This window comes from Loxodonta africana, chromosome 14 (assembly GCF_030014295.1).
Source record: "Loxodonta africana isolate mLoxAfr1 chromosome 14, mLoxAfr1.hap2, whole genome shotgun sequence".
NCBI lineage: Eukaryota > Metazoa > Chordata > Mammalia > Proboscidea > Elephantidae > Loxodonta > Loxodonta africana.
The window spans coordinates 79,112,258-79,126,188 of NC_087355.1; the positions used below are offsets into that span (position 1 = coordinate 79,112,258).

Sequence of the window (13,931 nt, forward strand, 5' to 3'; positions counted from 1 at the left end):
AATAAGAGATATAAAAATCTCTTTTAAAAATTCAAATAGACATTTTATCATTACAATTTAACCCATAAACTAGGACTTGTAGTTCTAGAAGGCGTCGGAAATTTTACTCATACAATTCATAGCTCAGTCATGCAAAGCAGTTAAAAGATGGCAAGGTGGACACATTCATTTAGTGCAAGACAAACGCAGTCTACTGCAGGCAAAGAGAAATAGATATAAAATCATCTTCTCACTTTCAAAATCAAGGAAAAAATTTGGCCCCTGCTCAAGGTCTGTGCATGTCAAAACTTTAAGAAGATTCCCCATGTTAAGGTACCTGTCGAGACAAGAATGAGAAAAGAGAAAATATCCCTTTATAAAAAAGAACATCTGAAATATATTAAATAAAATAAAATAATGGGGAAAATGTTCATTAGGCCATGATTTCGTCCTTCAGGTCACCCAGACTTGTGCTCTGGCAGACAGCAAACCTGGTTCTCAAGGTGTTGATTTGTAGGACCTAGAGGTGAAATGTGGTTTTCCTGCACACAACGGTACAACTGATGTTCAAATTCTTTTCAAAATTCTCCCAAGACAAGTTTCATTAATGGCCTTATAATGAAAAATTCTTCAAGTATTCCAATAGTGCTAGTATTCGCCAAACAAATCTCTGGTCTACAATTGTTCACATGCAATCTTGTTTATTATTGCACTGAAACAACAATTTATTTCAAAGTTAAATATTAAGTGTTTGGGCCAAGGCACAACTTTGCATTTATTCTTGAAATAGCAGAATGTAAGACTTATGTCCTATGGTCACTGATCATTAAATACAGCAATATTTCTAACCAACTGGGATTATTAATAATCTTATTTAAAGTACTGATTCTGGATGGGCAGCACAATTCTGATTTTTAAAGAAATTATTAAAAGATTCTGCAAACAGACTGTTCAACATAGTCACTAAAGTATACTGTTAGAATGTTCATCATAAGGCTACTTGCTTCATGGACTAATGAAAGGACAGCACTGGCTACAGACTCAACATGATTTTAGCAAATGAAAAACTGAAGAATTGTACATATGATGGTGATGTTTGCCTACAATTAAGAAAAAATCATGCAATTTTTTTTCTGATCCCCACGTTTTATCAACAAGTATTCTGGCTGGCCTTCACTGTGGTGTGAGTAGAATTAATCTTTCAACTTTACCATTATGCACCAGCTGTGAAGGGCTAAAGAGACTTACTTTCAAAGTCCAAGAAAAAATGTGCTGCATTGTGGTCTATGTCCCTGGTTAGCACCTTAATGAGATTACCCATGCCAGCAAACCTAAAAATAAAAATGGCAACATCATTTAGTTCCAGTAAAAGTTTTAAGCAGAGGCCTGGGATTCGGCAAAGGCTGGCTTGCTCATAATTACCAACAGGTGCAGGTTTATATGCTTCTGCCACTGAAAATTTGGAACAACAAAAGCACATTTGGCTCTGAGTTTATTAGCGTCTGTTCCTTTTTTCCCCACATTATCAAAAAAGTTACATAAAGCAACATAGGGGAAAAAACTTGCAATATTTACATTTGATTATTACCTATGCTAGTATTACTCCTTTAAAAATTCTGAGGCATATATTCTCAATTTAAATTAACATAAAAATAGATTACTAGGATAAGTAAATATTGAGACCATTACTTTTAACTAATGGGGATACTTTCCTTCTTGCAAAATCAAACCCTACTGGGAATACAAGGAAGACAGTATTCAAACCACATTTAAGCACTGAAGACTGAAGGAAGTTATCAATTAGTGACTTGTTTTTTAAAAATTTTACCACACATAAACCAATTTCTTACATCTTCTATACTCCTAAGATTGATGAAACTTTGTCTTACTTAACTCTTAAATTAAATACTCAGCTATATACTGTAAAACTATATATAAAGTATGTAACTTAAAGTTAACACAGCAAATAAACACATAGGGAGCCAGCTATTATCATAACTTAGTAAATTTGCAGAGAAAAAAAGTAAAAATAAGGCATTGGCATAAATTTTCCCCATAAATTTGGACTCAGTGAGCACAGAGGTATAGGAGGTGATGTCAGGAACGTCCAGGAAACCAGGTTCCAACCTGGAAGTTGCAGTAACTATAGGGAAGGCAGACATTCCCTCCCCTCCCTCCCTCTAATTTCTTTCTTTCAAGGCTGTTTTCTACAAATCACAAACTGCTGGCAAATACAAAACGTATCAGTAGCAGTATTTTCAATGGAAGAAGACACTTTATCCCTCACCCCATTACAAGAAGTTTGAGAACAGTACTGCTGACCACCTGTGCTGTCCCGCCTTCCTCTACCTGCTCCCCGACAATGGCGTATGTTCCTAACTTCAAGCTTCCCACAGAGGACATACATACATATATATAACAGTTATTTGCTTTAGGAGTGGAAGTCTGATGGGCTGAAACACATTTTTTGATAGAATGTCAAAAACAATCCAATTTATTCACAAATATGGTAAATACTGAACGGTCCCTCTCTTTCGAAGCAGTATTATCTCAGTGGGAGATGCAGGATCTTACTTCTGAGGATACAGACCCCTAGTACGCGGAGTTTCAACAGTCTGATTCTGTATGATGTTTCACACAGATAAACTGAGTAGGTGGGACTGAAGGAAGAAACATTTAATATTTCATCTTAATTACCTTATACACTAAAAATATTAACAAGACCAAGGTTTTGTTAAACGTAAGGAAAAGATAAGCATCATTCTTAAATTGTCACATCCAAAAAATTACCTCGAATCAGTTAACTAAACTTATTTCGTAAGTTTTTTAAAGACTCATTTGGAAACACTGCATTTTACAGCTTTAATTTCTTAAAAGCTTTCGAGTGATTCCAAACACACATCAATTTTCTCAATAATAAGAACTAAGACCAAATATACAAAGATCTACCGAGTGATATCCAAAGTACCAGTACAGACTGAAAACATGTCACAAGAAAGGACTTTAACTGTCTTTAGCAGGGAAAAGGCAGCACACCATTTGGTGCTGAGTTTGGTCTCTGAAGTTAAACCAGAATTCCAGCTCCAGCTTATTATTTGACCTTGAGGATGGTAGTTAATTTCTCTGGGACTCATTTTCATGGTCGGTAAAACACAGATAACTATAGTTTAACAATCTCAAAAGGTTATTATGAGTGGTCAGTGAGATGAAGCGCTTACTTAGCACAGTGTTTGGCACACAGAAAGCATTCAGTAAATGCTAGCTATTACAACCCAAAATCACAAAATAACTTTTTAAAATAATAACTGTTTAACACAAACCAGAGTCTTCAAATTATGACTAATTTCAACATTGTAAATCACAAAGCCCATTTTCACCCCCTTTTGGTCAAGGATATGGCTGAAATGTTGTTCTAAAATTAATCCTAGGAGCAGGAGGCTATCACCAGGTACAGGAAAGAGGGAGAACAGAGAGGTTAGGTTTCCTTACCTTTTTACCTGGGCACCCACACAAAGCCAGTCAGTCACTCCTCAGGAAAACTGCTAAAACTAGCCAAGTATGTCTGCTGCATTTTCCCGCATTCCCTTCTGCACAGCTCTTCCACTACTTAGTCCTTCCTTCCTGCACCCGTTACTACTGCATCATACTTGGTCCTGACCTACTCACTCTCCAAAGTGCTCAAGAATCTAAAATTTCTTACCTCTTCATCCCATACACAGTCACTTAGTTTGGAAACAGCTCAGTTTCTCTAGCACAGGGTTTCTCAGCCTTGTATCATTTGGCCAAGTAACGCTTTCTTGTGGGGGTATGCCCACATTGTAGGATATTTAGCAGCATCCTGGGTCTCTACTCACTAAATGACAGCAGGACCCTCCCCTTCCCCAAGATGTGACAACCAAAGTGTCTCCAGACACTGTCCAGTGTCTCCTGAGGGGCAAAGTCATCGCTGGTTAAGGACCAATGATCTAGAACAACTGCAGCCATTTCCTCTACCATATGGCACACAGGACAGACTGCTGAGTAGGCAATCCATATCAGGCACGTCTCTGAACAAAAACTCAGGGAATTTTTCAAAGATCTGAAAACAGTTCCATCATAACATACACCTCAGTTTTCTCATCTGTAAAACGTGCAGGGTAATAGCCACTACAAAGGGTTCCTAAAATTACTAAACGAGACAAAGTAAAACACTTGGCACCATGCCTGGCTGTTTATTTGATACTACTGCTGTCACTGTTGTTGGAGCTACCTGACTGAACGAGAAAAAGAAAAAAAAAAAAAAATACGTGGAATGTGAGGCGTGGGAACACGTGGGAGCCGTTACTTCCTGCTACAGAGGAAGCTAGTTTGTCATAAGAGAAGAAGCCAATATTCAGTGAGGTCACAGAAAGCGTCCTGGAGTCATGAGTTCCAGCTGATTTCCCTGTTAAAGCAGCTTGATTCTTTCCCTCTGGTTTTAAGATATCCTGGTTTCTTGTAACCCATTACCCCCTTTTACCTGTCTAGTTGAGCTGGATTTCGGTCACCCACATCTAAAACAGTTCTGACTAATAAAATTTCTAAGTTTCAGATGAATAAGTAAATCCTGATAAACCCAAAAACATAAGAAAATTTTAACGAGTTATGTAGAACTTGATAGAAAATACTACTGATGTATTTTAGAGGTACTATTTAAATTTTTTTTCCAAAGGAATTAATAAATATCATTTAGAATAATATTGGACAGTAAGTCTTTTTTCATCCTAAAGAATTCTAAATTATTTTTTATTGTAATCCCTGGATTTAATCTAAATATTGTAAATATTTGCCAAATAAGCCAAGAAAAAATTTGACACAAATTTAACACATAGAAACCAGATACATTTTATGTCATGAGTTTGTAGTATTTCTGGTGGGTTTGTGTGATTTTGAGCTCTTCTGTTAGGTTTGTTTCAAAGTTGGTGCGTTATCTACAAAGGAACACCCTCTTCCAGCCCAGTAGTTTGTGAATGTATTTTTAAGCTTACATAAAGCACATCATAAATACTTCAGACCATTTTCCCATAAAACATTTGAAAAGAAATTTCCTTAATTAGAATAACAATAGAAGCAGGTGGAAACAGAACTACATGTTACATTTACTATACCATTTTCTCCCATTTCTCTAGAAACGGCCCAAGAGATGCTGTCCCTTCATTTACTCTCTCAAGCTCGAGAGTCTTTATAGCATTTTTCCTGTGTGTCTAGAATGCTAGTCCCAAGCGTTTTCCATGGCTAGCTTCTTTTAACCCTTCAGACCTCAAAAAACCTGCCTCCTCAGAGAGGCTTTCCTCTGCCAGCCTTATTTAAAGTAGATGCGCCCTCTGACCCACTACCTTTTATCACATTATCTAGCTCACTCCTTCAGAGTACTAAACACAACCTTAATTATGTGTATTTCTGTAGGGTCACTCTTCCTTGTGTCCAGATTATAAGCTTAATATTTGTGAAAAGGAGGGGAAGAAAGAGAAATGCATAAGCATACTGACAAGCTTCACTTTAAATCAGGATTTCTCAACCTCACCATTATTAAGTTTGAGCTGTATAGTACTTTGCAGTAGGGGCTGTCCTGTGCATTGCGGGATATTTAGCTGCACCTGGGCCTCAACCCACCAGAAGCCAAGTAGCTCCACTATCACCACCCCCGCAAGCTGTGACAACCAAAAATGTCTCTAGATATTGTCAAATATCCCCTGGGGGGCAAAACTGCCCGAGATGAAAGCCTGCTTTAAATGCAAGACCACAAACATTGAGTGCACCCTCGGTTCTGCCTGGCAATCCTACTACATATCCCCAATCTACCCTCCCACTGAACAAGGTTTTAATCAGTCTACTCTCCCACTCGACCAGGTTTTAAAAACTCTTGAGGACCTCCAACAACCCACCAGCCATATTCACATACAAGAAATGACCTTGCTACATTTTCTCACAGAAAAAATGGAAATATCTACCGTCCTTCCCACCACCCTTTCTTTATCAGCAACCATACACTCTACTCTCCTCCCATTACAGCAGGTGATACGTGCCGGCTCCAGATGGCTAACCCTTCCTCTATGATCCCACTTCTCCCACTCACCTTCTTCTACAAAGACTTCATGTCCCCTCACTAGCTTCCATGCTTTCACCTTTCATTCTTGGAACTCATTCCAATTTGGATTTTATGCCTACCACTACGATGAAGCTGTCCCTATCAAGATCACCAAAATCTGCACCTGGCTAAATTCCAAGGTCAATTCTCACTCAATATTCAACTTACTGGACTTCTCAACAGTTATCACTCACTCCTTCCTTAGATACTTTCTTCATTTGGCATTAAGGACAACACAATCTCCTGAGTGCCCTTCCTACTTTATGTCTATTCTTTTTCAGTATCCTTCCCCTTTGCATAATGCAGATATTTTTAAGATGGGAGAAATAAATCTGATTCCATTTCTCCTACCAGCTCCCACCCTATTCCTTTGCTTCTCTTTGCTGCAAAATTCCTTGAAGAAAGTTGCTTATCCTCATGGTCTCTTATTCGTCTCCTTGCATTCTGTTAAACCTGCTTCAACCTAGCTTTGGCCCCAACCCCACACCACCAACATTGCTCTGGTAAAGGCCATCAAATGACCTTCATATTGGTCATTCCAGTGTTCAAATCTCAAGTCCTCACCTTAAAGACAAGCATTTCTCAAGTGATTGCTTAAAGCAATAGGTACAAGGTAAAAATCCATAGAATTATAATTAAACTTTCATAAACTTTCTAACTTATTCATGTATCCCATGAATTTACTGTATGATTTTCTGCTTTGGCCTTGGCAGAACCGACACTATTTGATGCACCACTGACATACATATACAAAGAAAATCTTCAACATAAAACCAAACCAAACCCGTTACCATCAAGTTGATTCTGACTCGTAGCGACCCTCCAGGACAGAGTAGAACTGCCCCACAGGGTACCAAGGATGTAATCTTTACAGAAGCAGACTGCCATCTCTTTCTACTGCGGAATGGCTGGTGAGTTTGAATTGCAGCCCTTTCAGGAGCAGCCAAACACTCAATCACTGCACCAGAGTAAACAGTCAATAAATACTTATTGAATTAACTTGATAGCCTTAAATAGGGGAGATCCAGTGGCATTTCTTTTATTTAAAAGTGCAGTTAGGTACACAATAATTTAAAGAACAGGTAGAATCACAATTCCTTCTTGGCTTCTGAAATGGCTGCAATTCACAGTAGGAATCTGGCAGCTGATAGTACTGAAAACACTAAAATGGCCTTATGTAAGAACTAACAAAGCCCCCAGTAGCTAAATGCCAGTTTAATGGAAATAATCAACTCAAACACATCTACCAATAAAGTATCTGTAATAATTATCCTCACATTATGCTGTTATGCTCTACAGTTACACTGCTAATTACTTTTCAACCTTCTCTCCCTTCTCAAGAAGTTGCAAACAGTATCTTTTGTTCTTGCACAATAATGACTGAGCAACAAATATCTGTTCATTAAATGGCATACACCAAGAGTTCCCTTTATCCCTGGCCCTTCTTTGTTTTCTGAGGCTTATGTAGTGAATAAGCTTAAGCAGAACCTGAGACCACAGGAATTCAACTCTTCCCCTTATTCTCCATTCCACACAACTTGATAAAAAAGTAGACTCAATGTCCCCTCTGGGGCTTTATATTCAGTTTTTTCTCCCACCTCAATCCCTAGATGATCTGAACATGAGCTCCTGGAAATCAAGAATTGAAAAGTGGCAGGAAAACATTACGTTGTTGTACTTAAACAAGAATAAATGAATGCTAAGTAGCCAAAGAGGCGGACTGTGCTGTTTATTTACCTATTACCTCTCAGCCCCAAGCGTTTCTCTCTATAATCTGCTTTACAGTGCTCGGACAAAAATCTGGAAAGTACGTTTCCCAGACTCCTTTGTCAGCTGCTTTCCCATTAGATTCCATCAATGGACGGCATTAAAAGGAAACTGGTAAATGGGGAAAGACGGTCAGTCCCTCTTTTTGTTTTTCAAGTCCTGTCAGCACTTCCTCCAACAGCAAAAGATGGCTACAGCTCCAGGCTCTAGCTTCTTCTGGAGCTCCTTAAAAGCAGTGCAGTGTCCGGCCCCCTCTTCAGAGGCCTGGGGACTTTTGCCTTGTGGGGCTCCTCCTTTGAGTGGCTCAGTTCTGCCTAACCCATCTCTTCCCTTGTGGTTCCCCGCGCCCCCTGCCACCAGCATCTTCCTTCTGTTCCTTCAGGCTTCCAACACTTCTGTAAATAATGTAAATATTAAATTCCTGTTTTAAAATACCTAGCATGGTTTCTGCTTTCCTGCTTGGAGTCTGGCAGATACAGGGAAGGTTATAAAGAGTAGTTTAATCCTCAATCTTAACAACACTTCCTAAATCACCTGTTACCATAGAGCCCTGTATTAGAAGTTATCAGCTGCTAGTTTAGCTGTTAATAAAGTGAACCTTTGATTCTCCTTCTTTTGGGGGCTGTAAAGAGAGAAAGGTGTTATTAAAAACAGAAGGGCTGAGATATTACTGGGTTCCTGCCTATAAAACTATCACAATAATAATAAAATCTCACAAAGAATCCCTAAGTCCATGTCAAGATAACACATTTTCAGGCTAATAAATTACACGTCCCAACCCGTTGCTGTCAAGTCGATTTCGACTCATAGCGACCCTATAGGACGACAGAGTAGAACTGTTCCATAGGGTTTCCAAGGAACAAGTGGTGGATATGAACTGCTGACGTTTTGGTTAGCAGCCTGAGCTCTTAACTACTGTGCCACCACGGCTCCAAATTACATGTAGGTTAAGTAATTTGACTTAAAGTAAGGACTTAAACTCTTAAGAGAAATTGACTTAGAGAAAAACAATGGATTAAAAATTGAGAAACTGGGTTTCTAGTCCTGACTCTATCACGAAATATGTGACTTTACACAAGTCGGTTCACTTCTTGTTAGACTAATCTCTCACACTCCTTCTGGCTATGATTCTGACACGTGAGGCTGCACCTTTCCTAGTGCTGACATCTAGTGGGTGCACTTAGATTTGGCCATTTTAAAATGAAAAAATCTTATTTCAACTATTTTAAAGACCGGCATTTGGATGTCTGGTTGTGTGCCATAAAGAAATCAGGAGACCACTACCACTCGTTACGTGGTGGAGAACCATAACTGATTATTACTGTATCAGACTGTCATGGCATCTCTGAGTTTGATTCACAGAACACTGGTACTCTACCATGCCTCAGGCCATTAAAAATTAAACCACCCAATACCTAGAATAGCAAATGCATAGATAAGAGTTTATTACCAGGTTACCAGGGGTTGGAGACAGGGAGGAATAAGGAGTTATTGCTAAAAGGATACTAATTTTCTGCTTGGGGTGATAAAAACTTTTGGAAATGAACAGTGGTGATGGCTGCACAACATCATTGTTAGGTGCCATCGAGTCGGTTCCTACTCACAGCAACTCTACGCACAACAAAATGAAACACTGCTCAGTCCTGCACTACCCTCACAATCGTTGTTATGCTTTAGCCCATTGTTGCAGCCACTGTGTCAATCACCTCATTGAGGGTCTTCCTCTTTTTCACTGACCCTTTACTTTATCAGGCATGATGTCCTTCTCTAGGGACTGGTCCCTCCTGATAACATGTCCAAAGTATGTGAGATGAAGTCTTGCCATTCTTGCTTCTAAGGAGCATTCTGACTGACAGGCATGTGGGGTGCCCAATACATGGAATATAATTCATGTCATTGAATTGTGCACCTATCTACCAATCCCTGTGATAGATAGGGAACATCTGGCATTAAGGAATTCATAGACAAGAGTGTATGGCATGCTTTCAAACAAAAGCAAAGGATGCTATGAACACACAGAAAAAGGAACATCTAACCTAGCCTTCCACTACCCATCTGTCAGTTTGTCATCTCGCATGTTGCTATGATGCTGGAAGCTATGTGACCGGTATTTCAAATACCAGGAAGGTCATTCATGGTGGCAAGTTTCAGCAGAGCTCCCTGACTAAAAGAGACCCGCAAGAAAGGCCTGGCAATCTGCTTCAAAAAATTAGCCAATGAAAAACCCTATGGATCACAACAGAATATTATCTGATGAGATGCTGCAGGGCTGGGCAAAGTTTTGTTCTGTTGTACATCGGATCACCAAGAGTGGGAGTCGATTTCACAGCATCTAAGAGCAACCTGGCCTTGGTAAGGTCAGTAAAGGCTTCTCAGAGGGGCTGGTTCTTTATTCTCTCTTTTCTATTTCTTTAAATTAGAAACTTCTTCAAACATGAAGAAAGCAAAGAACAAATCATCATATTGACACTACCTCCCAAATTAAAATAATAACACTTTGACATTTTGCCTCACATGGTTCCCACTCTTTCTACAGTTAACCTCCCATTCTCGCCCTTCCCACTTTCCTCCCTCTGCTAAGGTAATCACTATCTTTAAACCCACCCTCTAAAAGCATGCCTCACTTCCAGACCTAGTTTTCAAATTTTTATTACAAAGGTACAAATCCATTAACATCATAATACTGTTATGCTGTTCAATTTGCATAAAAGACATACTATATGAATCCTTTTAAGATTTGCTTTTCTCATTCAACTTTTTTTCTTTTAGAACTATCCATGTAGCTCTAGTTCATTCATTTTAGCTGTTGAAAACTATTCCACTGTTCAAAGAAAAGTTTATTTATGTATTCCCCTACTGATGGACTGTAAAGGTTGTTTTCAATGTTTCTGTAACAATAAATCATGCCTTACGCAACCATACACACACTATATATACTTTCGGCCATGTATGAGAATTTCTAGACCACCAAACCAAAACCGTTGCCATTGAGTCAATTCCGACTTACAGCAACCCTACAGGACAGAGTAGAACTGCCCCAAAGGGTTTCCACAGACAGACTGGTGGATTTGAATTGCCAACCTTTTGATTAGCAATCAAGCTCTTAACCACTGCGCCACCTGGGCTGCACAGCTACCTAGAAATGAAAAGGTAGCTGTAACTTTTCTAGATGGTGCCACATTGCTTTCCAAAGTACTTCTATCACTGGGCCACCAGCAATGTAAAAGATTCCCTCTTTTCCCACTCTCCGAAATCTCAAACTTTAATTTTTAGAGTGTGAAAAATCTCATTAATGTTTTAATACTCATTTTCTTGATTACCAGTTAAAATGAGCATCTTTTTATGTTTATCACCCATCTGGGTTTCCTCCTCTGTGTAACGTGGAAAAAGGAGGAGGAGGAGAGAATCTTCCTGTTTCTGACCAGAACAGGCCATCAGCTGCTACAGAACAGCAGGGATGGAGCCATTCCAGTGTCCAATGCCCCAATTAAGGGGCAGAAGCAGGCACAGCCTGTGGGGTTCAGCTGAGTGGTGGTGGCGGCAGCTTATCTCTAGACATCACCCTGTCCTTTCTTGCAACTCATTTCCTCCTTTGCTCCTCCAGCCTTTCTACTATCTTTGTAACCAATCCTGAATATTAAAATTTCCCCAGTTTGAAATGCTCAGAGTGGTTTGTTTTCCTAACTGGACTCCAACTGACACGCCATCCACTTTTTTCCCCCACGGATTTTAGGAATTCATACATATCCTGGATACAAATCTTTTAATGCTTATATACATGGCAAATACTTTGTCAGCCTGTAAATAATTTTATTTATGTTGTCATTTGTCATACATAATCCAATCTTTCATCTTTTTTGTGGTCTCTCCTTATTGTTTAATAACAATTCTTCAAAATTGCCTGAACTATTCTTAGCCTTTTATTCACTTACGTATGATTGTCAGGTTCTATGAAAAACTCCGATGGGATTTTGATTCTATTCTTCGTTTAATTACAGGCCACCGTGAAACCCTGGTGGCGTAGTGGTTAAGAGCTTGGCTGCTAACCAAAAGGTCAGCAGTTCAAATCCAGCAGGTGCTCCTTAGAAACGCTATGGGGCAGTTCTACTCTGTCCTATAGGGTCGGTCACTACGAGTCAGAATCGACTCAACAGCAGCAGGTTTGTTTTTTTCTGGTTTTGTGATGCAGAACCGCTATGTTTATAATAGCAACCGTCTTTCATTTAATCAGTGAATATGGTAGATTAATGACTAATTTTCTAACGCAAAAACCATCCTTGCACTCTAGGGATCAACTTTATTTGGTCATTTTTAAAGAACATATTTCTAGGTTTGGTTTATTAGTATTTCACTTTGGATTATTTCGTGAGACTGACTTATAATTTTTCCTCTCTGTACTTGTCCACTTTTGTTACCAAGTTTATTTTATATATATGGGCTTTTTCTAGTCAACAGATAGTTTATGTTAGTGTCAATTCCTTGATGTGTTTTACAACGAAGTTCTTTCGAACATGTAGGAAGTCTACATCTTTTTCATCTTTGGAACTCTAGCTTCAAGCAATTCAAGTCAAAATGCTCGTTAATTTGTAAGAGAATACCTAAACTAATGGCATCCTGTAAAAGGAGAGCTTTAGGTCAAATGAAACAAAATGCAACTTCACAAAGCTTAAAAGATAAATTCAACCAAGGACAAGGTTAAAGGTTTACTGTTAACAAGTTAAAGCTCACCTAAACAGTAATGGCATTTTCCACAATATTCTTTATCACCAGTGAATTTCAATGGATTTCACTTGTTCTTATACGTTACAGCACTTAGATAAAATCCCTGAAATTCCTAAAGATTGGGAAGTCCACCAGAATTTGGCATCTAGGAGTAAACCATCGTTCCCAGTTACACCATTTTATAACTGAAATGGATAAGAAGGTCTTATAATTCATTCTTTTCCCTTCCTTCTCTCACAGTTTTTAAGTTAAAAGATAAGGTATTCTCTCAAGTATCCTTCTGATGGAATGAGGACTCTTCTTACCAGTCCCCTTGAAGACTGAAAGACATCAGGCAGAATGGCTTTATAACCAATATTCACTGAATCAGAGAATCTTAGACCAGGAAAGGACCATACACACTAAAATGGAAGACACCAAGCTTTACCGGCAACCTTAATATGAAGATGTGCCAAGTAGCCATCTAGCTTCTGCTTAAAACTTTTATCTGCGTAACTACAAGGAGTAAGTCGTTCTACTTTCAAATGATAACTTTATTTTTAGAAACTTCAGTAGATGTCTAGAAATTTTTAGAAACTTCAGCCAATATTTATGAAGCACCTATGTTTACCACTATATGGAAACATGACTATGGTGGATAATAAATACAACACGAATCACACAATTCTTACACTGAGCTTTAAAAAAAAAAAAAAAAATTTTGTTTTTTTTTTTAAACCACCTGTACTCATTGGTCCCAGTTACCACTGATATCCAGGAACTAAACTAAACAATCCCGTCACCATTTGACAACCAACTAAATAACTGAAGTTATCTTAAAGTATATTAAAGTGAGGTCAAAAGAAAATTATCCATCAAGCTATATATAGTCACATAAGCACGAAATTATAAATAACATTAATGATACACATCTCCTGTCTAATAATTATGAGGGCTTAGCTTCTGAAATAAAGTTTAGAAGTGGATATTAAGGTAACAGGCCAAAGGAACAAAGGACACCAGAACCATTTTTCCCTGTAGCTGTATCTTAATTACCTTTGTACCCAAATTATTTTGCAGAGGGCCTTACATACTATCAATACTAAATGAATGTCAGTCAATGACAGATCTTACTGTGTGCCATGAACTATGCTAAGTACAGACATAATCATGAAATCTTCAACTATTTTGTGACTTAGTTAGCACCATGATTCCCATTTTACTTTTAAGAAACCTCACAGAAGGATTAAGTAACTTGTCCAAGATCAACATTAACCCACTGCCCACTGCCGTCGAATGGATTCTGACTCATAGCGATCCTATAGGGCAAAGTAGAACTGCCCCATAGTTTCCAAGGAGTGGCCGGTGGATCTGAACT

General features: G+C 38.6%; 1 protein-coding gene across 11 annotated transcripts in view; it reads right to left on the reverse strand.

Moving 5' to 3' along the window:
* CYRIB (CYFIP related Rac1 interactor B) overlaps positions 1-13,931 on the reverse strand; it is a 181,156-nt gene that overhangs the window by 30,277 nt on the left and 136,948 nt on the right. For 9 of the 11 annotated variants that reach the window (XM_064268092.1, XM_064268096.1, XM_010588491.3 and 6 more), the window contains one exon: positions 234-316. In XM_064268092.1, the coding sequence (XP_064124162.1) occupies positions 234-306 (73 nt within the window). In that variant the 5' untranslated portion in view covers positions 307-316. Of the gene's footprint in view, positions 1-233; positions 317-1,227; positions 1,311-13,931 lie in introns of those variants that run through there. The other 2 variants (XM_064268095.1, XM_064268098.1) reach the window with 2 other exon arrangements.